We start from the raw sequence: 22,468 nt of genomic DNA, 5'->3' as shown, positions 1-22,468 counted from the left end.
TAGGGAAAGAGGCGGGGTACACCCTGGACAGGACGCTAGTCTATTGCAGTGCCACGTGTAGACCAACAATCACTCACGCCTACGGTCAATTTAAAGTTAAAAAATCACATAATATGTATGTCATTGGAAGTGGGAGGAAGGCAGAGCGCCCAGTGCTTAACAAACTTTATTCTACAACCCCTGGCAATAATTATGGAATCACCGGCCTCAGAGGATGTTCATTCAGTTGTTTAATTTTGTAGAAAAAAAGCAGATCACAGACATGACACAAAACTAAAGTCATTTCAAATGGCAACTTTCTGGCTTTAAGAAACACTATAAGAAATCAGGAAAAAAAAATTGTGGCAGTCAGTAACAGTTACTTTTTTAGACCAAGCAGAGGGAAAAAAAATATGGAATCACTCAATTCTGAGGAAAAAATTATGGAATCATGAAAAACAAAAGAACGCTCCAACACATCACTAGTATTTTGTTGCACCACCTCTGGCTTTTATAACAGCTTGCAGTCTCTGAGGCATGGACGTAATGAGTGACAAACAGTACTCTTCATCAATCTGGCTCCAACTTTCTCTGATTGCTGTTGCCAGATCAGCTTTGCAGGTTGGAGCCTTGTCATGGACCATTTTCTTCAACTTCCACCAAAGATTTTCAATTGGATTAAGATCTGGACTATTTGCAGGCCATGACATTGACGCTATGTGTCTTTGCAAGGAATGTTTTCACAGTTTTTGCTCCATGGCAAGATGCATTATCATCTTGAAAAATGATTTCATCATCCCCAAACATCCTTTCAATTGATGGGATAAGAAAAGTGTCCAAAATATCAATGTAAACTTGTGCATTTGTGTGGAGAAAAGATTATGTTGTTTTGCCCCTGTCTTAAAGTAACCCTAATGATGTACTTGTTATTATTACACTGATTGCACAACTTTGTTTTTGTAGCCACTAACGACTGGGAGTGAAGCATGCTGGGGTCATTCTGAACTGGGAGTGAAGAGCTGGGGTTATTATGTTTTTGCAAGAGGAAATACCTTTTTGATGCCTGTTGATTAAAGGAATTATGTGCGCCAGGGAGTTTGAGATGGCCACTCACCCTCCCTTCGCGCACACACTAGAAAAGAGGGGGCAGAGCCATGCTCCGATAGAGTCTGCTGCGGGTCACGTACGAACGCCCAGCCGGTTGACGAGCGCACTCTGCCGAAGGTGTTGGCTCTCCACCTTAAAGGCGTCACGGTAAGAGAGAAAGAGATGTTTTATGCGCTGCAACCACTTGTGTTTGATGTAACTGCTTTTGTGGGGAATAAATATGCACCTGTTTGTTCTAGCAAAATGCAGTCTGTGTGATCATTTCTGTGTGCCGATCTGACCGAACCTTGTTTCAAAACAGCATTTATTGATGATGTAATGACAGTGCCTTTACCTGACATGCAGCCCCATATCATCAATGACTGTGGAAATTTACATGTTCTCTTCAGGCAGTCATCTTTATAAATCTCATTGGAACGGCACCAAACAAAAGTTCCAGCATCATCACCTTGCCCAATGCAGATTCGGGATTCATCACTGAATATGACTTTCATCCAGTCATCCACAGTCCACGATTGCTTTTCCTTAGCCCATTGTAACCTTGTTTTTTTCTGTTTAGGTGTTAATGATGGCTTTCGTTTAGCTTTTCTGTATGTAAATCCCATTTCCTTTAGGTGGTTTCTTACAGTTCGGTCACAGACGTTGACTCCAGTTTCCTCCCATTCATTCCTCATTTGTTTTGTTGTGCATTTTCGATTTTTGAGACATAGTGCTTTAAGTTTTCTGTCTTGACACTTTGATGACGCTTTGATGATTCCATAATTTATTCCTCAGAATTGAGTGAGTCCATATTTTTTTCCCTCTGCTTGGTCTAAAAAAGTAACCGTTACTGACTGCCACAATTTTTTTTCTGATTTCTTATAGTGTTTCTTAAATCCAGAATGTTGCCATTTGAAATTACTTTAGTTTTGTGTCATGTCTATGATTTGCTTTTTTCTACAAAATTAAACAACTGAATGAACATCCTCCGAGGTCGGTGATTCCATAATTATTGCCAGGGGTTGTGTGTGTGTGTGTGTATATATATATATATATATATATATATATATATATATATATATATATATATATATATATATATATATATATACACACACTTTGCACTGGAATGCCAATTAAACAACTGCAAATTATAAAGAAGACTATGCTTATATGGCCAAAAGGCATTTTAGCATTGTGTATTTAAATGTTTTACAAAACAGGTACTGCTTATGTTTTAAGAGAAGGAAGTAACATTGCTCAAATAGCACTTGCGAATGCTGAACGTAGTATTTCATTGTGCTGAGGTACTTTTTGTTTTTTTTTTAGAAGTCTGGCTTATATTGTAGAATTGACGTGATGTTTTTCAGCAGGTACAGGAAGCAAAACAGGATGCAGAGAGAATTCAATACGTGGTTTGAATGGGAGAATTTTTTTCTTTTGAGGCGCAGTATGTCTAAAATATAAGAACACCACATGTCTTTTTGTAAAGCTGAGTCAAAGTGGTTACTGATGAAGATACATTACCTGTCAACTTGTCTCTTTTAATACAGTAAAATGAGTAACAGCCACTCTAAATGTTTAAGTGTCACAATCAACACAGTCTTGTCTGTCATCATCTCTTTGTTCCAATAAGTCAGCTCCCCCAAAGCAGCTGGTGGGGATTCCCCTTCTGTTCCACTCTTAGCAGTTGTTAGGTCTGAATATTTTTAGAGTTCTATCTCTGGTATTAAATTAAGCACCACTTGTTAAGAAAACAGTAAAATTGATATGTCAGCACTAAGGGATCACCAGAGAGTTGGAAAGAGAACTCAAACAAAGAGCAGATGCCAGAATGTGACCAGGAAGCCCATCAGCTGTTGCACCCAGACTTCAACTGCTGCTGTGGGCACGTCACTCTTCACTGTCTGTTCTGTTAGTGTGCCAGACACTCCGTCTAGCCTGTAGGGGTGTGCGTGTGAACTTTTACAGTCTTTTTGGTCTTGAGCTGCTTGCTGTAATGGATCTTCGGAAATACGAGGTCTATTAGAAAAGTATCCGACCTTATTATTTTTTTCAAAAACCATATGGATTTGAATCACGTGTGATTACGTCAGACAAGCTTGAACCCTCGTGCGCATGCGTGAGTTTTTCCACGCCTGTCGGTTGCGTCTTTCGCCTGTGAGCAGGCTTTGAGTGAGGAGTGGTCCACCCCCTCGGCGGATTTTCATTGTCAGGAAATGGCGGAATGATTTTCAGAAACTGTTAGAGACTGGCAGCTGGAAACCATTCGAAAAATTTATCTGGCTTTCTGTGAAAATTTTACGAGCTTCACAGAGAATAAGGACTGTTACTACAGCTTTAAGGACACTTGGCGCGCCGCGCTCCGTGCCGCCATCGAGAGCCACAAATCACCGGATCATTTCTAAACGGATGGCTCTGTGGAGCCGGGTGTGCACTTTCTCTGGTTATCACAAGAGCTGGACATCAACCATTTTCTGGCAGATTTCACTTTTAACAAGAGATTTTGTCATGGAACATGTCCCGTGAGGCTTCATCACGGCGTTGCTTTGCGCCATGCGGCACCGCCGTGACGCGTGGAATTCCTCCACACGTCTGTCTCAATGTGCCAAAAAAGTGCTGATGTCCACGTCTTTTCACAATTCCTGTGCTAGTCAGACGACGTCCCGGATAAAACACAGCGTCCAGTTTAGAAATGAACCGCACATTCCACTGTTACAGGAGTTTTTGTCATGGAAAGAGGAGCGGAGGTGGAGAGAAGCCAGTGGAGCAAACCACATAAAAAAAAAAAATTAGGTCTGAAAGCCCGTTTTCAGACAATCAGCACAGACCCTTTCTCTTAAAAGTCTTTATTTTACTCAGCATGTGGCTTTATAAACTTGTAGCATCACCTGCTACATTGATTAGCGCTTACATTAGTTATGGGCATGCTCTACGGTCTTCTTCTTGGTTTTTTGTGGGAGCGGTACAGTGCCGCCTACAGGCCTGGCATATGTGCTACAGCTTTAAACGAAGCTTCGAGGCAAAGAATTTGCCTCGAACATTTTTTGTAATCGAATTATTCGAATTACTCGGTTAATCGTTTCAGCCCTAGTAGCATGCATGTCGTCATGGTGATCCCACCTGCTGTGATCACAGCTGGATGCCGTTCTTTGTTCTACCACCTGCCATGCACTCTGCGCTCGACGCTGTGTATATAAAATAATTATTTTGTGTTCACATTGTCATGGTTTGGTAAAACAGTTGTGTATTCTTACCTTATTGTGGCACAATCTAATCGCCAACAGGATGTAGAGCAAAGAAGTAAACAGAGCGAGTGGTGACGTCAGCGGATCACACCAGAGCACAGCTCGTCTGAACGATTATATCAAGAAGTTAAATCTATAAACATACTTTAACAGCTGCACACAAGGAGGAAAGAACACACAACTGTTTTACCAAACCATGATAATGTAAACATGACAAATGACCTTTTTAGATGGCTCAGAATGCTTTCTGCAGCTTGTCAGGCATGCACGTGCGCGCCTGATAATAATAATTACGACGATGTATGTCCGTGATGCCATGCACCGACTTCGTGTACTCCCCCCCCCCCCAAAAAAAAACCCCCTTCATGCAGTTCCTTAGTCCAGCAAAAAAAAAAAAGAAAAAAAAAAACACATCAGAAGTTTGTCCAGGTTTTCATCCTAACAGCTCTTTATGCCTCCAGACGTCTTACAGTGTAGTGGATTTGCTTTTGTGTTAGAAGAATTAGCAGCTTCAGTTAGCGCCTTCAAATCATCGTCCGCCAGCAAAACAAACTCTGCCATGTTTAGCTAAACGTCGCCCCTGGTACTGTGCACATGCGCAGTAGTCGGAGCGTGCAGTAGCACATTTCATATAGCACCAAAATTGCATGCTAAAAAGAACTATTGCACGGTAAACGAAACACAACAGCAAATGGTATGAATAATCCATGTCACATGACATACAACCCACCAACCAAATGACAATAAATAATATATACAGTAATGTGCAGTGATGTGTAAGGTGTATGTAGGTCAGCTGCTCTGCTTGTGTTACAGAAAGATAAATGGTTGAGTCATATCCATGTACCTTTTGTATTATTTACAGCAATTTACCATAAGGTGTTTGGCAAGTTGATGGCCTGTGGAAAGAAGATGATCTTGTGTCTGCTGAGTAATCTTTAGCGGTTCCCAGAGGGAAGATGTTGAAACCGACTGTGTCTGGGATGTGTGGGGTTTGGAGTGATGCCTCCTGCTCATTTTCTCAGTTTGGAGGTATATCAGTCTTGGATGGAGGGTAGGTTGGCATCAAATATTTTTTTTTTCTGCAGTGTGGATGGTCCTTCTTCTCAAGTCCACTGCCATGTCCACAGTTTTGACTGCATTCAGTTCCAGGTTGCTGTGACCACACCAGAACACCAGCTCTTTAACCTCTCATATGTATGCAGACCCATCACAGTCATGGAAGAGACCAATGACTGTTGTATCACTGCAAAACGTCAGGAGTTTTCACAGAGGGTTCTGTTGAGGTGCAGTGGTTTAAAAAGGTCTAGGTTAAATAAATATTTATTTTTGGTCATGTTGTACACCGCATTTTATAGGCATACATTCTCAGTGGCTAAATCCATACCTTATCTGAAAAGTGTGATATTTTCATGTCCGTTGCCTTTATAGTGTGTTGAAAGGGAAAATTGTTTTATTGCTCAAAACTGCAAGCTTCCGTTTAACACAGTGCATGCCTTAAAGGCTTACACTTATTGCTGCCTACAGGGGGTGGCTTTTCCTTTCCCCTCTTCCATCATTATTGCAGTCTATATTGCGGGTCAAAGCTTCCTCTTGGCATTTTGTAACAGTAAAAGGTTTATTTTTGGTTTAACATGAAAACCTTACTATCAAGGCTTTATTCACGTCATGCCATATTAACTGAAAAACTGCTTACAGCAGTCTGAGCTACGCACTTTAGACACAATGTGTTTCTATGAGTTTGTTTCCAAGGAATGTGAACAAGATTATTTTATTTATTTTATGAGATCACGTGTGTATTTGAGAGAACTGATATGTCAAGGCTAGCACACTAAAGATTTTAAAAATAGTCATTCTGTAATGAATAGAAATTCTGTAATAAATGAATGAATTAATAAAGTTAATGTATGAATTAGGATTATCAGTGTATAAGGACAGAGCTCATGATATATGTGATGTGAGCCCATGTGATGAAGTAATAAAATCTATGTATCAATTATGATTATTCTGATTAAAGACAGTCCGTGCTAATCATACTAGTGTTGGAGAGGCTAGATGTTAAGACAGTCAACGGGAAAGTAATTGTCAACAGATTAAATATGATAGGCAGATAGATTTGCAGATCATCTGCATAACAATGAAAGGACAGGTTGTGCTCACCTATAACTGACCCCAATGACAATATGTACAATGAAAATAGAATAGGGCCAAGAATAGACCCCTGTGGCACTCCACAACAAAGAGGCTTACTGATAAGGAGAGGTCACCACCAGTCATAATAGAAAGACTCCTCTCAGCCAAATATGGTTTAAGCCACTTAAGTACAGTGCCATGAATGCCAACAAGATGTTCTAACTGGGAAACAAGTATGATGTGGTCCATAGTGCTAAAGGCTGCTGTGAGATCAAACAGAATCCAGCAGCAGGGTTCCCTCCATCAACAGATAGAGTGCTGTTATGTACTTTTAAAAGTGTTGGCTCTGTGCAAAATCCGGATTGGAAATTTTCAAGAACGTGATTGTCTTTGAAAATGACCGTAACTGTAACCTTTTGTAAAATCCCTCTCTCTCTCTCCCCTTTTTTTGTTTGTTTTTCTATCTATATCTATCTATCTATCTCTATCTATCTCTATCTATCTCTATCTATCTATCTATCTATATCTATATCAGGTGTCCCCCCAAAAATACGCAGCATTTCATCAGCAAAGAAAATGGTCAAAGCATATGTCTAGGAAATAAATTCATGGCTGGATAGAAAGCTGAAAGGTTGAAGTTTTTCATACCAATGTCAATATTGGCCCTGCATTTTGTCAGTCTGGCATAAAGTCGCTGCACCTGTTTGACACTCTTGGTCTGCTGCCAAAACTCAATAATTTTTGTTCGCTGTAGTATGGTTAATCCTTGCATTTTCCTGAGTCTTGCTTGGCATCAACATAAACTTCAGGGTCTCTGCAAGTAAAAAAGAAACAAAAGGGATTAAGTTTGTAGCATTTAAGGGTCAAACCGAGTGTTTTAAATGTTGTATATTTTTTTGGGGACACCCTATATATGTGTGTGTGTGTTATTTACAGTGAGGAAAATAAGTATTTGAAGTTCTCCCACTTAGAAATCATGGAGGGGTCTGAAATTTTCATCTTAGGTGCACGTCCACTGTGAGAGACATAATCTAAAAAAAATAAAAAGCCGGAAATCACAATGTATGATTTAAAAAAAAAAAAATAACAATTGTATGTTACTGCTGCAAATAAGTATTTGAACACCTGTGAAAATCAATGTTAATATTTGGTACAGTAGCCTTTGTTTGTAATTACAGAGGTCAAACGTTTCCTGTAGTTTTTCACCAGGTTTGCACACACTGCAGCAGGGATTTTGGTCCACTCCTCTATACAGATCTTCTCCAGATCTTTCAGGTTTGGAGTTTCAGCTCCCTCCAAAGATTTTCTATTGAGTTCAGTTCTGGAGACTGGCCAGGCCATTCCAGGACCTTGAAATGCTTCTTACGGAGCCCCTCCTTAGTTGCCCTGGCTGTGTGTTTGGGGTCATTGTCATGCTGGAAGACCCAGCCATGACCCATCTTCACTGCTCTTACTGAGGAAAGGAGGTTGCTTGCCAAAATCTCGCAATACATGACTCCATCCATCCTCCCTTCAATGCGGTGCAGTCATCCTGTTCCCTTTGCAGAAGAGCACTCCCAGAGTATGATGTTTCTATCCCTATGCTTCACGGTTGGGATGGTTTTCTTGGGGTTGTTCTCATCCTCTAAACATGGTAAGTGGAGTTGATTCCAAAAAGCTCTATTCTGGTCTCATCTGACCACATGACCTTCTCCCATGCCTCCTCTGGATCATCCAGATGGTCACTGGTGAACTTCAAATGGGCCTGAACATGTACTGACTTGGGCAGGGGGACCTTGCTGCCCTGCAAGATTTTAAACCATGACAGCATCATGTGTTACTAATGTAATCTTTGTGACTGTGGTCCTAGCTCTCTTCAGGTCATTGACCAGGTCCTCCTGTGTAGTTCTGAGCTTTCTCAGAATCATCCTTACCCCACAAAGTGAGATCTTGCATGGAATCCCAGACAGAGGGAGATTGACAGTCATCTTGTGTTTCTTCCACTTTCTAATAAATAATCATAACAGTTGTCTTCTACCAAGCTGCTTGCCTGTTGTCCTGTAGTCCATCCCAGCCTTGTGCAGGTCTACAGTTTTGTTCCTGGTGTCCTTAGACAGCTCTTTGGTCTTGGTTATGGTGGACAGGTTAGTTTCAAACAGGTGCAATTAATACAGGTAAAGAGTGCAGAATAAGAGGGCTTCTTAAAGAAAAATTAACAGGTCTGTGTGAGCCAGAATTCTTGCTGGTTGGTAGGGGATCAAATACTTATTTGCAGCAGTAACATAGAAATAAATTATTTAAAAAAATCATACATTGTGATTTCTGGATTTTTTTTTTTTTTAAGATTATGTCTCTCACAGTGGACATGCACCTAAGATGAAAATTTCAGACCCTCCATGATTTCTAAGTGAGAGAACTTGCAAAATCGCAGGGTGTTCAAATACTTATTTTCCTCACTGTATTTCTCCTCTTCCCCCCAATTGGCCTCGTCTTTTTACTTGAATGGGGGAAATGTGAACACTTGGATTAGTGAAATAGTAATGAGGTTTGCTGTATGGTTTACTTCTCAATCCACAGAACCTCATTGGGCCTCTGTAAACAGGGGTGTACTAATTTGTGATGAGTGCTGCAGTGTACATCGAAGTCTAGGAAGACACAACTCCCAAGTTCGTCACCTGACCCACACACCATGGCCACCTACGCAGCTTCAGGTAATAACATTGTGCTGTGGAGCACGACTTTGCTTTTTTTTGTTGTTGTTGTTTTTAAATACTGAAGCATAATTGCTGCTTAGAATATAGCCAGCATGGATCATTATTCAGGAGATGTCAGCTATGATACAAGTGAAGAATTCTGCACCATTATTGCTTGCAATGAAACATCCACAAAATAATGCATTCTACAAACCGTGTACAGATTAGGAGATCCATGTGTCCAGACTTTATTCCAACTGGAATCAAGTGATCAATTTTTGACAGGCAACATGGCATGCCAACTAGTGTTAATTTCATCAGTTGAGACAAGACTAAATGTATTTCAGGAATAACCCTGTTGTGTCTGGTGATTTGCGGATGTTCATGCTGGTTACACAGTCGCAAATAGAGCTTTATGGCTATTTACGACCATATAACAGCATGAAAGTTTGCAAATCATCAAACACAAGGGGGTTATTCCCATTCTAATTCAATTCCATCGTTTGTACGGTTTATTTTTCTGTAGGCAGTTCAGTCGGCGAGGCTTACCGAGGCAGCATCGTTCCAACAGCAGTCAGGGTGCGGAGTAATCCTTCTAATGTGAAAATCCGTCAATTGCGAAATCTTAATTCTGTATCAGAATCCACATCAATACTTTCGTAGGGCGACTTTGTCTTGCTCTCAGCTAACAGCTAGCAGCACGCGTAGCAGGTGTTTTGCGTACTGACTATATTGCGCATGCGTTGAAGGTTTGAAATTGCACGTGATTAACCAATCAGATTCATGGAAAAAATGTAAAAAAAATTTTTCATGACTAAGATGAGATGATGAGGAGACTGTCAGTGTTCTAAAACACTGATGAAGACAATATTAACATGCATTATTGTTGAGGAAGAAAGACGAGACTGTTTTGCATGAAAAAAAAAACTTAATTTTCATCTGCAAGTGCTTAAACTATCAAAATGTTTCCAAAATGTAACAATGTTGTGCAGCAGCTTCTTCCACAGCCAGCGGCTGTATTTCCTATACTAATCCTGCCACCTTGTGGCTACAACACAAAATTACATGGAATAAACAGAGCCTCTTGAGCGAACAGAGCATCTTTTCCTGACTGATGTGCCATAGAGGAAGCAAAGGCCTGATATCTGGTCCCTTTTTTATATATCACAAGACTGACAAGAAAACCAAATGTCTAATTGTATCTGACGGGAAGCCTTGCAGATTTAAAATTTTGAGGAAAAACACCACAAATCTTCAATCATTCAAAAAGTGTATTTTGTAATGTAATTATAATATTCAGTATTTCAAATGTATGAAACACTATATTGACTGAAATGTGATCAGAAGTAATTGAATTGTTTTTTTAATTAAAGACTAAAGTGTCTTGACTGAAATGAGAGTAAAATGCGTACATTCAGTTGTCTTTTGACTGAAACAAACCTTGAAATAACCAGACCTTTAGTTGACTAAAACCTGATTAAATAAAAACTGTATGTGAACGACTAAAACTAATAAGGACATTTGACAGAAGACTAAGTATAAATTTAAAAATGTCTAAAAACCCCTGTTTACAATGGGGTACTCAGGTCAAAGCAGTTTCAGTCTTTTGTTCATGGTAATGAGTCATTCACGTCATCAGCAGAGTCATCAAGGGAGCCATCAGGGGAGGGACAGCTGCCCTGTCATTAGGAGGGTGCTAACTAGAGCACAATAGGTGCTAATTAGAGCTGTTGTTTAGTCACTAGCCTATAGCAGTCTACCTCTCGGTAGGAGGGGTCTGGTTAGGTTTAAAACTCCAGCTTTTGTGACTTCTTGATTATTCTTCTCTACAAGAGTCAAGACAGAAGTCAGACCACCAGAGCAAGAATTTTAGCTGAGGAAGCTTCTGCGATTTGAAGCGAAATGTCCTCACGTCAAGCAACCCAGTCCAGTCGAAGATTCAAGCTTCTCTACTCTAAATTGGAAATGTGTCTAGTGAGACGTCACAATGGATATTAAGTCTCACATTTTCACGTCATGATCCGAGACTGAAGGATAATGTAATGCACTGCCGCTCCTCTACACAGCAGCGAATGAGAGACGCCATTACAGATTTTAAAATGAGCTTTGCATCGAAAGTTCATCAGGAATAAATTCAAATGGGGCTGACTCGAGGAGAAGGACCAAAATGCTGACCCAACTTTTTTTATTATCATTTATACAGACACATTAACACTCCTAGTAAGTCTGTGATTTTATTATGCCCCGCGCGGCGCTTGCGCTGCGAGACAGGGCATATAGCATCCGGGTTGTCCGTCCGTCCGTCCTGTCTGTCTGTCCATCCGTCTGAAATTTGTTCGCCGCAACGTAGCTCGGCACCTATTGCTCGCAGAAACTTCATATTTGGTGGGTACATACCTTGGAGGAGCACTTCGCCTGGGTTTGAAGGCCGGTGACCTTGACCTACTTTTCAAGGTCACCAATTGTCACAACTGTCAAATCCTTCGCTGCAACGTAGTTCGGCACCTATTGCTCGCAGAAACTACATATATAGTGAGTACATGCCCTGGAAGAGTACTTCGCATGGGTTCGAAGGGTGGTGACCTTGACCTACTTTTCAAGGTCACCAGTGGTCACAACTGTCAAATCTTTCGCCTGAAATTTGTTTGCCGCAATGTACCACGGCAACTATTGCTCGCAGAAACTTGATATTTGGTGGGTACATGCCTTGGACGTCAGTTGACATTATGTACGTTATTTCAGACAAATCATGACTTTTTCTCAAACGGTCTCCATGGTAACGTGATATGTTAAGCTGCTAAAGCTGCATTTTATGGTTGCTTGTTACATGGGTGTGAAATATTTATGTGGAGGAAAATATGCTAAATATTTAACATGCTTGGTGAAGTCAAAGATTGATGTGAAAAACGTTTTGCATTGTTTTGCACAACACCTAAGTTGTGAGTATCCCAGAAATGCTGATGTCAGCACTGGATGGAAAAATCTGTTATTATCTTCCATTTATAGAAGTGAATAAGAATCAAATTTAAACCCAAATCAGTGTTCCTGAGAACTGAAAGTTATATTGATGACTTAATGAACAGTAGATGCAGCTTTACTTGTATCAAATTTTGTTTTTAGTTTACAAAACTATCGGTTGTTAGAAAATCACAAATTGCTGAAGTCAAATTTTTAGATAAATGTAGAGAGAGAGAACAGTAATACCCCCGTCACATATGCCGATTGAGGCCGAATGGCGTCAGAATGACGCATTTGGCCACAATCGAGAAGTATTGAGGTGTGGTCTGAAGACCAATGGATGGCAGTCTATGAGCAGTCTACGTATTTGGTCCCATTTGCTCAGCTGTCCTGAGTGTGTTGCACATGTTCAAAACACTCTTGGTGCCATCGAGATGTGATGCACATCTGACGGCGGTCTATGTGCAGTTTTTGCATCATCTGATCCCAGTCTATATATTCTGATGGCATCATGACAGCATTTGAAATGATCTGATCACGGTTGATTGAGCTCTCAGATCGTTCGGTCACAGGAACGCCTGCCGGCATGTTGTGACACATGTCCACCTCCACTGGACCCTGGCGAGGGAGGGCAAAGGAAATATTTATGTAATAACATGTATGTGGCAGGCATTCATCATGTACAGTGGGTGTGAACAGCGAGCTATCAAACTGAAAGCACCGCGCCTCTCCATGGTCACATGCACAGCAATGCATTATTGCACGCGTCTGGCATGGAGCTGAACAGATATCCCCGCTGTAATATACATGTTATTACTTGATCACCTTCTAACTCTGTAGGAGGTATGTCGTGCCAGGCCATGACCACATTAATAAACATGAATCTCACCTCCAGCAATGGCTCAGGAATGTTTCACAGCACAGTGTGGATGTCGAGCCAGGACTGCAGCCTGTGGTTAAAATCCTCTCATCCGTCTGCTGTGTGCTGGAATCAACCACGGCAAAAATAAATCCCATGTTATAATCCAACCATTGCAGTGTTCACAGTTGCATTGTGCTGCTGAAGCGAGCCAAAACAGAAAAAAAAAAAAAAAATTTAAAGTTCCCTGGAAAGACTGCATGTGATGGATCCTGTGCACACGGGAGGGTTTGGCTCACTGCCAGCAGTGTCCAGTAGTTAACAATGGCACCATGCCCCGCACACATGCATAGCTGCTCATTCAGCTGTTAAGAACACACACACACACACACACACACACACACACACACACACACACACACACACACACACACACACACACACACACACACACACACACACAGCCATCATGTCATCCATTAGTCCAGCACCTGCTCTACATATACGCACGTGAGGTCAGTAGCGCTGTGTAGGAGAGGACAAGCACAGATGTGATTGCATGACTGAATGACTGCACCATGCCATCTTGGACACATATGGCATGAGTCCGGTCCATACGTTGGTTGTACTCCAGTGTCCAGTACTGGCAGGGACTGTGGAAAGGGAGGAACACAGCGCTCCCTCCCACTAGGGTCCCGTGTTTGCCATCCAGACGTTTGGACATCGGGCAGTCTTCAGCGTCTTTTATGGCCATCTGATGGCAGTCTATGTCATCTAACTGTTTGGATGTAATCGTGCAGGTGTGGATGAGGTAGTCTTGATTTGTTCTGACAAAGCTGACCACGCCTCTTTCCCTCCCGGCTGCGTCCAATTATGGTCATATTTGCCATTTTGGCCTGATTCCTGCTCATTCTTCCTATGTGTGATGGGGTCTTCAGGGCCCCTTCACACATAACATTATTGAAGCTGGCTGGCGCACGAAGGAGGAATCGTATGCCACTCATGAAAAATCTGAGCCGCCTCGAACGCTTTGTATAGCAGTCACCACAACCATTTGGGCACATAACATGCACTCTGTTTGTGTGCCGCTCGCGGCAGAAACTCATTCAAATGGAGAGCAAGATGAGGTCACACTACCATCTGATTGTGTTTGCAGCATTCGCACGACGTGTCCAACACAGATCGGATATGTTGTGCTGCAGCCGAAGAGCTGAATGAAATCATCGGCCATGTTGCACCGCGGCCGAAAGGCGCGATCGAAGCAGCCTTCACACCTGCGGCCAAATGGTGGCAAATCCCAGATGAACGGCCATTCGACCCACTCTCTCCACATTTCTCCACCTGCCATGATCCAACATTGTCAGGTGTGGCTGAGGTGGCTGGAGTGCTATCACTGTCCAGCACAGCATGCATCTGGACCGCTGTAATGTCCAGCTGGAACAGCTGACCGCTGTGTACTCGCAACTCAGCTGGAGAACATATGTTGTGCCATCAAGAACATGAACAACACTCCACGCAATGGACATGTGTGGGCGGGCTCAGAAAAGATCACATGGGTTCCGGCCAGCCACGTCTGAGCGCACACGGCATGGTGTGAACTTGAACATGGTGTGACAGCCGGCCAGCCCTCTAATGAACCTTCCACCACGACGGTGACTTAGTGCACACGACATGTTAAATTAAAACACCGAGAACAGAGCCAGGACAATTAAATAAATACATACAACATTAACTACATACAACCCAAATTCCAATGAAGTTGGGACGTTGTGTAAAATGTAAATAAAAACAGCATACAATGATTTGCAAATCCTCTTCAACCTATATTCAATTGAATACACCACAAAGACAAGATATTTAATGTTCAAACTGATAAACTTTATTGTATTTGTGCAAATATTTGCTCGTTTTGGAATGGATACCTGCAACACGTTTCAAAAAAGCTGGGACAGTGTTATGTTTACCACTGTGTTACATCACCTTTCCTTCTAACAACACTTAAGTGTTTTGGAACTGAGGACATTAACTGTTGAAACTTTGTCGGTGGAATTCTTTCCCATGTTTGCTTGATGTACGACTTCAGTTGTTCAACAGTCCGGGGTCTCCGTTGTCATATTTTGCGCTTCATAATGCGCCGCACATTTTAAATAAGCGACAGGTCTGGACTGCAGGCAGGCCAGTCTAGTACCCGCACTCTTTTTCTACGAATCCACGCTGTTGTAACACGTGCAGAATGTGGCTTGGCATTGTTTTGCTGAAATAAGCAGGGACGTCCCTGAAAAAGACATTGCTTGGATGGCAGCATGTGTTGCTCCAAAACCTGGATGTACCTTTCAGCATTAATGGTGCCATCACAGATGTGTAAGTTGCCGAGGCGTGTTAATGCCATGGGCATTAACACACTCCCATACTGTCACAGATGCTGGCTTTTAAACTTAGCGCTGCTAACAATCTGGATGGTCTTTTTCCTCTTTTGTCCAGAGGACACGACGTCCATAATTTCCAACTATTTGTTGTTGATGTTGTTGATGTATGGCTTTTGCTTTGCATGGCAGAGTTTTAACTTGCACTTGTAGATGTAGCGACGAACTGTGTTAACTGACAACGGTTTTCTGAAGTGTTCCTGAGCCCACGCAGTAAGATCCTTTACACAATGATGTCGGTTTTTAACGCAGTGCTGCCTGAGGGATCGAAGGTCACGGGAATTCAATGTTGGTTTTCGGCCTTGCTGCTTACGTGTAGAAAGGTCTCCAGATTCTCTGAATCTTCTGATTATATTATGGACTATAGATGGTGGAATCCCTAAATTCTTTGCAATTGAAGATTGAAAAACATTGTTCTTAAACTGTTGGGCTATTTTATTAATGCAGTTGTTCACAAAGTGGTGATCCTCGCTCCATCTTTGCTTGTAAACAGCTGAGCCTTTTGGGGATGCTCCTTTTGTACCTAATCATGACACTCACAGTTAGTGTCCTCAATTCGCAAACAGTTATTGAGTGTTGTTAGAAGGAAAGGTGATGTAACACAGTGGTAAACATACCACTGTCCCAGCTTTTTTGAAACGTGTTGCAGGACTCCATTTCAAAATATGCAAATATTTGCATAAAAACAACAAAGTCTGTCAGTTTGAACATTAAATATCTTGTCTTTGTGGTGTATTCAATTGAATATAGGTTGAAGAGGATTTGCAAATCATTGTATTCTGTTTTTATTTACGTTTCACACAACATCCCAACTTCATTGGAATTTAGGTTGTACATAAATACATAACAAATACATAAAATAAACAATCACATAACAAAGGAACAGAGAGTAAGACTTTTATCTGTGAGCTGAGTTGGGCGACAGGTGGGCGTGTCCGCACCAGCTGTTGCTGTTGAGATCTATGGACTCGCAAGTCACAGCTGGAACGACTGCATCAGTGCGCACATCAGCAGGCTGTCCCATGTGAAAAGAATCGTCTGATCATGTGTGCAATCAGCTGGTGATTTGAATGTCACCTCCACGACGTCGGCTATGGCCCACATGACGTGGTGTCCTTCAGCACGGCGCTGACAGATGTAGACATGATGAGATTGCATGGCTTCATTCATGTCAGTTCATAACTTTGTCTATGACCATGGGTGTTAGTCAGAGGAACAGAAGGATCATACTTGTATTGTCCGCTTGATAAGAGGGATTAAATATTAGAAATTGTGGTGTGTTTATTTATTTATTTATTGTGGTGTCCCACCCCCAGCAGTGGCGCGATGTGGTGTCACACTTTCCAAGTGCTCGCACTATGTTTGTGCGCACGCGCGGGCGTGTACGAAACTGTTGCCACGGTATCGTTCGCGCCTTGTCCGACCATTTGTCCCTCCGAAGGTCGCAGCAGGTGGAATGTTTGCACGGTTCCCCATTTTTGTTTTTTGTTTTTTTGTGTGTGTTTTTTTTTTTTTTTTTAGCCAGTTCCTGCTTCTTTTGCCCAACTTCGTGTTATGTGTGAAGGGGTCATAACAGTCCTATGTAAATATGTGGTTTTATGAAATAGTAACACCATATTCTAATCCATGTGACGGACTGTGTATTATAGTTTTGTCGTCTTGCCAATATGGAAAAATAGTCTTTTCACACAACTTGTATCATGACGATACAAGTTATGTGGAAAAACTCTTGTCGAGGGTAGAAAAATGAACCTGACCCAACAAAATTTTTTTATTTTTTTGAGATTTTTTGGTGGATAAATAGACCTGAAATTGCACCAGAATGCATCTGAGATTTCAGTATTTTTCTAGGGGGAGAACCCCTGGACCCCTCCGCCAGGGACTTGCCAAAAACTTTAAGTTGTTTTTTTTTTTTCGTGGCCCACTTGCTTCACTGTTAATCTTAAGAAACATACACATAGCCACATATATTTTGTCATTGTCAAGACCCATCCCGAGAACTTTTTTTTGCTTCTGTTGACTTTTGTATTTTGGTGCTCCCATTTGTTATTGTATCCCAGTTTTCTGTTGGCTTGTTGTGTCGCCTATCACACAGCTTCCTGTCATGTGACCTCCCTAATTTGACACACGTGAAAATAATAGTGTGGGTGTGCCACTTCCCAGGTGGACAACACAAAGAGAAATGTCTTTTCGTTAGACGCTGCACCATAGCCATCCTCTGCTAACAGGTTATGGGCCCAGGATCACAACACAGTTTTAATGCAAAGCGGACAGGTGAATGTTGCGACGATCACTGCATGCACCTGAGCCTGAGTGAGTAGGCCTGCTAAAATGAGCACAAGAGAGAAGGATGCAGCGACAAGCAGCCGCTGGTCACGACTTCTTTTTGATGGAGATGAGAAGAATTATGAATTATGGGAGATAAAGTTTTTGGGCCACCTTTGTTTGCAAAAAGACTATTTTATCGGAGCCCACTGACGATGAGGCGGATGAGGACGAGGCGAAAAATGCCGAAGCCTATGCGGAGCTTATACATTTCCTGGATGATAAAAGTTTGTCGCTTATTACGTGGGAGGCAGCGGATGACGGACGAGCAGCGCTGGAGATCCTGCGTAAATATTATGCTGGCAAAAGAAAGCCCAGGATAATCAGTTTGTATACTGAGCTGACTTCACTGAAAAAGTCATCGAGTCGGTTATTGAATACGTCATAAGAGCTGAGACTGCAATAACTGCTTTAAGAGGTACAGGTGAGGTTCTGAATGACAGACTATTGATAGTAGTGGTTCTAAAAGGGCTACCAGAGACATTTAAACCATTTGCTATACATATTACTCAGAGCAATGATGCTGATAATCTGACTTTTGTGGAGTTCAAAACCAAACTTAAAAGATATGAGGACATTTAAAATATGCGCTCGAGTGCATCTGAGGACAATGTAAGGAAAGCAAAAGCGCAATTTGGTACAAAATATGCACCTAGAAGTGCAAATGATTCTGGGGCGAGTACTGACATGGTGTGTTACAAGTGTGGGACGAGAGGTCACATAGCTAAAACATGTCAGAGAAAACAGTGGTGCAGTCACTGTAAGAGTACCATGCACAGCAGTGGGACCTGCAGGCGGAGAAAGTAGCGGGACAACGTACGGAAAGCGGCCGAGGAGACGACAAGGAATACCCTTTTCGAGTGAGCAACGCTGAGATGCGGGTGGACAACGTCAAACGGAGAGGCCTAATGGTGGACGCTGGTGCAACATCACACATCATCACGGACATCGGGAAGTTCCGGAGGTTTGACAACAGTTTCCAGGCCGGTACACATTGCGTGGAATTGGCAGATGGCTCCAGGTGCACCAGGGTCACTAAAGCCCAGGTTACACATAGACGGTTTTGTCGGCGAGTAGTACATAGACCGAAGTTCGCAGTAGTTCCGGCTGTTTTCGCGGTGGAAAGGGGTGGAGCGCGCGCACGTAAAAAAAAAGAAAGAAAAAAAGAAACTCCGCTCAGCGGGGCTCCTCCTCGCTCTTTCCCCCAAAAAACTCTGTCATAATTGTGTTTAGAAGCCAGTCACCATTTGCTTTATTATACAGCTGTGTAGCTAATAAGCAAAATAATCTCCAGGACGATTTGCGCGCATGCACGTAAAATAAAAAGAAACTCCGCTCCACGCTGCTGTGGTGCTGCTGTTCACTCCAAAAACTCTGTCATGATTGTAAAATAAAGGACAAAAGAGACATAAGTCCTGCTCATGGGCTGCTACCAGATACAGGACATATTCACATCTTCAAACTCCAGACATCTCCACGTCACTACATATTCAGTCCCTGATTGGTCATCGCTGTGCGACGAGAGCTGCGGCACTACAGGAAGCGGCAGGATGAAACGGCGATTAAAAAGTATCAAACGCCGTTGTTCGCGTTGTCGCTGTCGCCACGGGAGGTCTCCGGGAGCGCTCCCGGAATTATTTGACATGTTGAATAATTTTTTGGACGATTCCCGGTAAAGCCGGAACTAAGCCATGCCCCCTAGTGCCGGCGTTAACAACGGCGTGTGATCCTTAAGACGACCAAAAACTCTTCCGGGACGCTTCCGGGAGCTCTTACCATCTGTGTGTAAACGGAGCGTAAACATTGAGGGAATGTGGAGGTGTGTTTGGTCGACAGCAGAGGGCGACGTCTTCAGACAGTGTTGAGGAACGCACTGTTCATCCCCACATATCCGCAGGACATTTTTTCTGTGAAAGCTGCCACCTCAAGCAGAGCCACTGCGTTCTTCAGAGACGGGAAGAATGTTCTTCTACACAGAGTGTACAAAATTCCCCATACACAATAAACTATATTACTTACACACAATAGACAATGAGTGTGGTGACCGGTGTAAAAAAAATGCTATGACTTGCAGAGTTGGCATGAGATTTTAGGCCATTGCAATTATGGAGATATACTGAAATTGGAAAATGTGGTGTTTAGCATGAAAATTAAGAGAAGAGATGAACCTATGCCACCATGTAAAGTCTGCACTCAGGGGAAGTTTGTTCAAACTAGGAACAGAGGGCCAGATGCAAGAGCGAAAGCACCTCTGGTAATGGTGCATACAGACTTAGCAGGACCTATAGACCCAATGTCCAGAGATGGTCAGAAATATGCATTATCTTTTACAGACGATTATTCTAATGCTGTCTTTATATATTTCTTGAAAAATGTGACACAGCACAAGCTACCGAAAAGTTTATTGCTGACATGGCTCCATATGGGAAAATTAAATGTATCCGGTCAGACAATGGTACAGAATTTGCAGGAAGAGAATACAAAGCATTACTAAGTAAAAATTGTATCAGACATGAAACCTCTGTTCCATACTCTCCACAGAAGAATGGTACTGCGGAACAAAATTGGAGGACCTTATTTGACATGGCTAGGTGCATGTTTATAGAAAGTGGACTACTAAAGATGTTATGGACCTACGCAGTCCAGACCGCTGCTGTAGTGCGAAATAGGTGTTTTAACAACCGCACTAAGCAGACACCCTACTTCATGCTAACGGGCAGACAGCCGAACATGTCTAGAATGCAGAAGTTTGGATGTGTGTGTTACACTTACAAACATGATAAAGGAAAATTGGACTCAAGGTGTGAGAAATGTATTTTTGTTGGATATGATAAGAATAGTCCAGCCTGTATGGTATACTATCCTAGCAGCAAGAAAATACAGAAACACAGACTAGTGGAATTTGTATCTAGAATGAAAACTGAGACAAATGTGACTCTGGATGATGATGATGATGATTTTGTAGTTAGAACTAATCCCAGAGCAAACAATGTGCCAGATGTAAATTCAGAAAGCACTCCTGGTAATTCTGACCATGAACTGCCCACAGGAAATGACCCAGTGGTATGTATTAGCCGCACACAAAAAGATGAAGCTGAACAGGAACGATATCCTGTCAGAGATAAAAAGACCAGCTTATCTAAATGACTATGTTTGTGGCATTGATGATGATTTATCTAACATTGACTATTGTTACAGACTGATGTGTAATGTGCCCCAAACTTATAAAGAAGCTGTAACATCAGTGAATGCAAAAGAATGGATTACAGCAGTGGATGAGGAAATGCATTCATTAAAAGAGAATATGACCTTTACCCTGACCAACCGACCTGCAGGCAAAGTTGTAGTGGGGGGTAAATGGGTCTTTGCAATGAAGAAGAATAATGATGGATCAGACAAATATAAGGCACGATATGTTGCCAAAGGTTACAGTCAAAACAAAGGTGTGAACTACGATGAAACCTTTTCACCAACTGCTAACATGACAAGCATAAGAGTGTTATTGCAAAACGTGGCACAAGAAAATTTGATTGTTCACCAGATGGACGTAAAAACTGCATATTTACATGCACCAATAGAGTGTGAACTCTATATTGAACAACCAGAAGGTTATGAGGTGAAATCTCAGAAAGATGAAAGACTTGTGTATAGACTGGAAAAATCTTTGTATGGACTTAAATAGCTTGGCAGAAACTGGAACAAAATGTTACATGAATATCTATGTGAAAACAAGGTTGTTCAAAACCCTGCAGATTATTGTGTATACACAAATGTTACGGACACTACAAAGGTGTTTATAATCATATGGGTTGATGATCTGATTATTGCTGCCAGTGATGAGAATACTCTCAAAGATGTAAAAGAGATGCTCACATCAAAATTTAAGATGAAAGATTTAGGACAACTAACACATTTTTTGGTATTGATTTTGAGCAAGATGTTGACTATATTAAAATGTCACAATGCAAATATGTTGAAAAAATATTGGAGAGGTTTGACATGCAAAACTGTAAGCCAAGAGCTACTCCTTGTGAGCAAAAACTTAACTACACTGACAATGCTGAGGTTATGAGTGATATTAAAATGTACAGAGAGGCAGTAGGTAACTTAATCTACTTGGCAACATGTACAAGGCCAGATTTAAGCTTTGTTATAAGTATGCTATCACAGTATTTTACAAATCCAACTGTACAACAGTGGAATACAGTCAAGCATGTTTTTAGGTATTTGAAAGGAACACCAAACAAAACATTGTGCTTTAAGAAATGTGCTAAAGAGAATGTAATACATGCATATAATGATGCAAATTGGGCTGTCGATGTAACAGATCGGTGAAGTACTACTGGATACTGCATTAGCCTGAATGAAAATGGTCCTTTAGTCTCATGGAAGACAAAAAGACAGCCTACTGTAGCATTATCCACATGTGAAGCGGAATACATGGCTTTAGCTGCTACTATACAGGAATGCTTGTATTTGGAACAGCTGTTACTTAACACTGATAGTCTCAAATATGTATCTAAGGTCTATGAAGACAATCAGAATGCCATAGCCTTAGCCAAAAATCCCATGTACAGGCAAAGGTGTAAACATGTAGATATTAAATATCATTTTGTGAGATCTATGTTAAATTAAGGCAAAATAAGCCTGCAATACTGTCCATCTAACAATATGGTTGCAGATATACTGACCAAACCAGCAACGAAGCTGAAGTTGACGAAATATGAAATGTTTATGTTTGGTGTATGAACTGTTTATGTTGAATCCATAAAAAGAGACTTATTC

At 41.7% G+C, this 22,468-nt stretch overlaps 1 protein-coding gene across 7 annotated transcripts in view; it reads left to right on the top strand.

Annotated features, from left to right (window-relative positions):
• Positions 1-22,468, top strand: part of git2a (G protein-coupled receptor kinase interacting ArfGAP 2a) — a 54,454-nt gene that overhangs the window by 7,319 nt on the left and 24,667 nt on the right. For all 7 annotated transcript variants that reach the window (XM_034170252.1, XM_034170247.1, XM_034170253.1 and 4 more), the window contains exon 2: positions 9,003-9,136. In XM_034170252.1, coding sequence (XP_034026143.1) covers positions 9,003-9,136 — 134 coding nt within the window. The remainder of the gene's footprint in view (positions 1-9,002; positions 9,137-22,468) is intronic.

The sequence above is a fragment of the Thalassophryne amazonica genome, chromosome 5 (genome assembly GCF_902500255.1).
Source record: "Thalassophryne amazonica chromosome 5, fThaAma1.1, whole genome shotgun sequence".
Taxonomy (NCBI): Eukaryota; Metazoa; Chordata; class Actinopteri; order Batrachoidiformes; family Batrachoididae; genus Thalassophryne; species Thalassophryne amazonica.
This window is presented reverse-complemented; position numbering and strand designations above follow the sequence as displayed.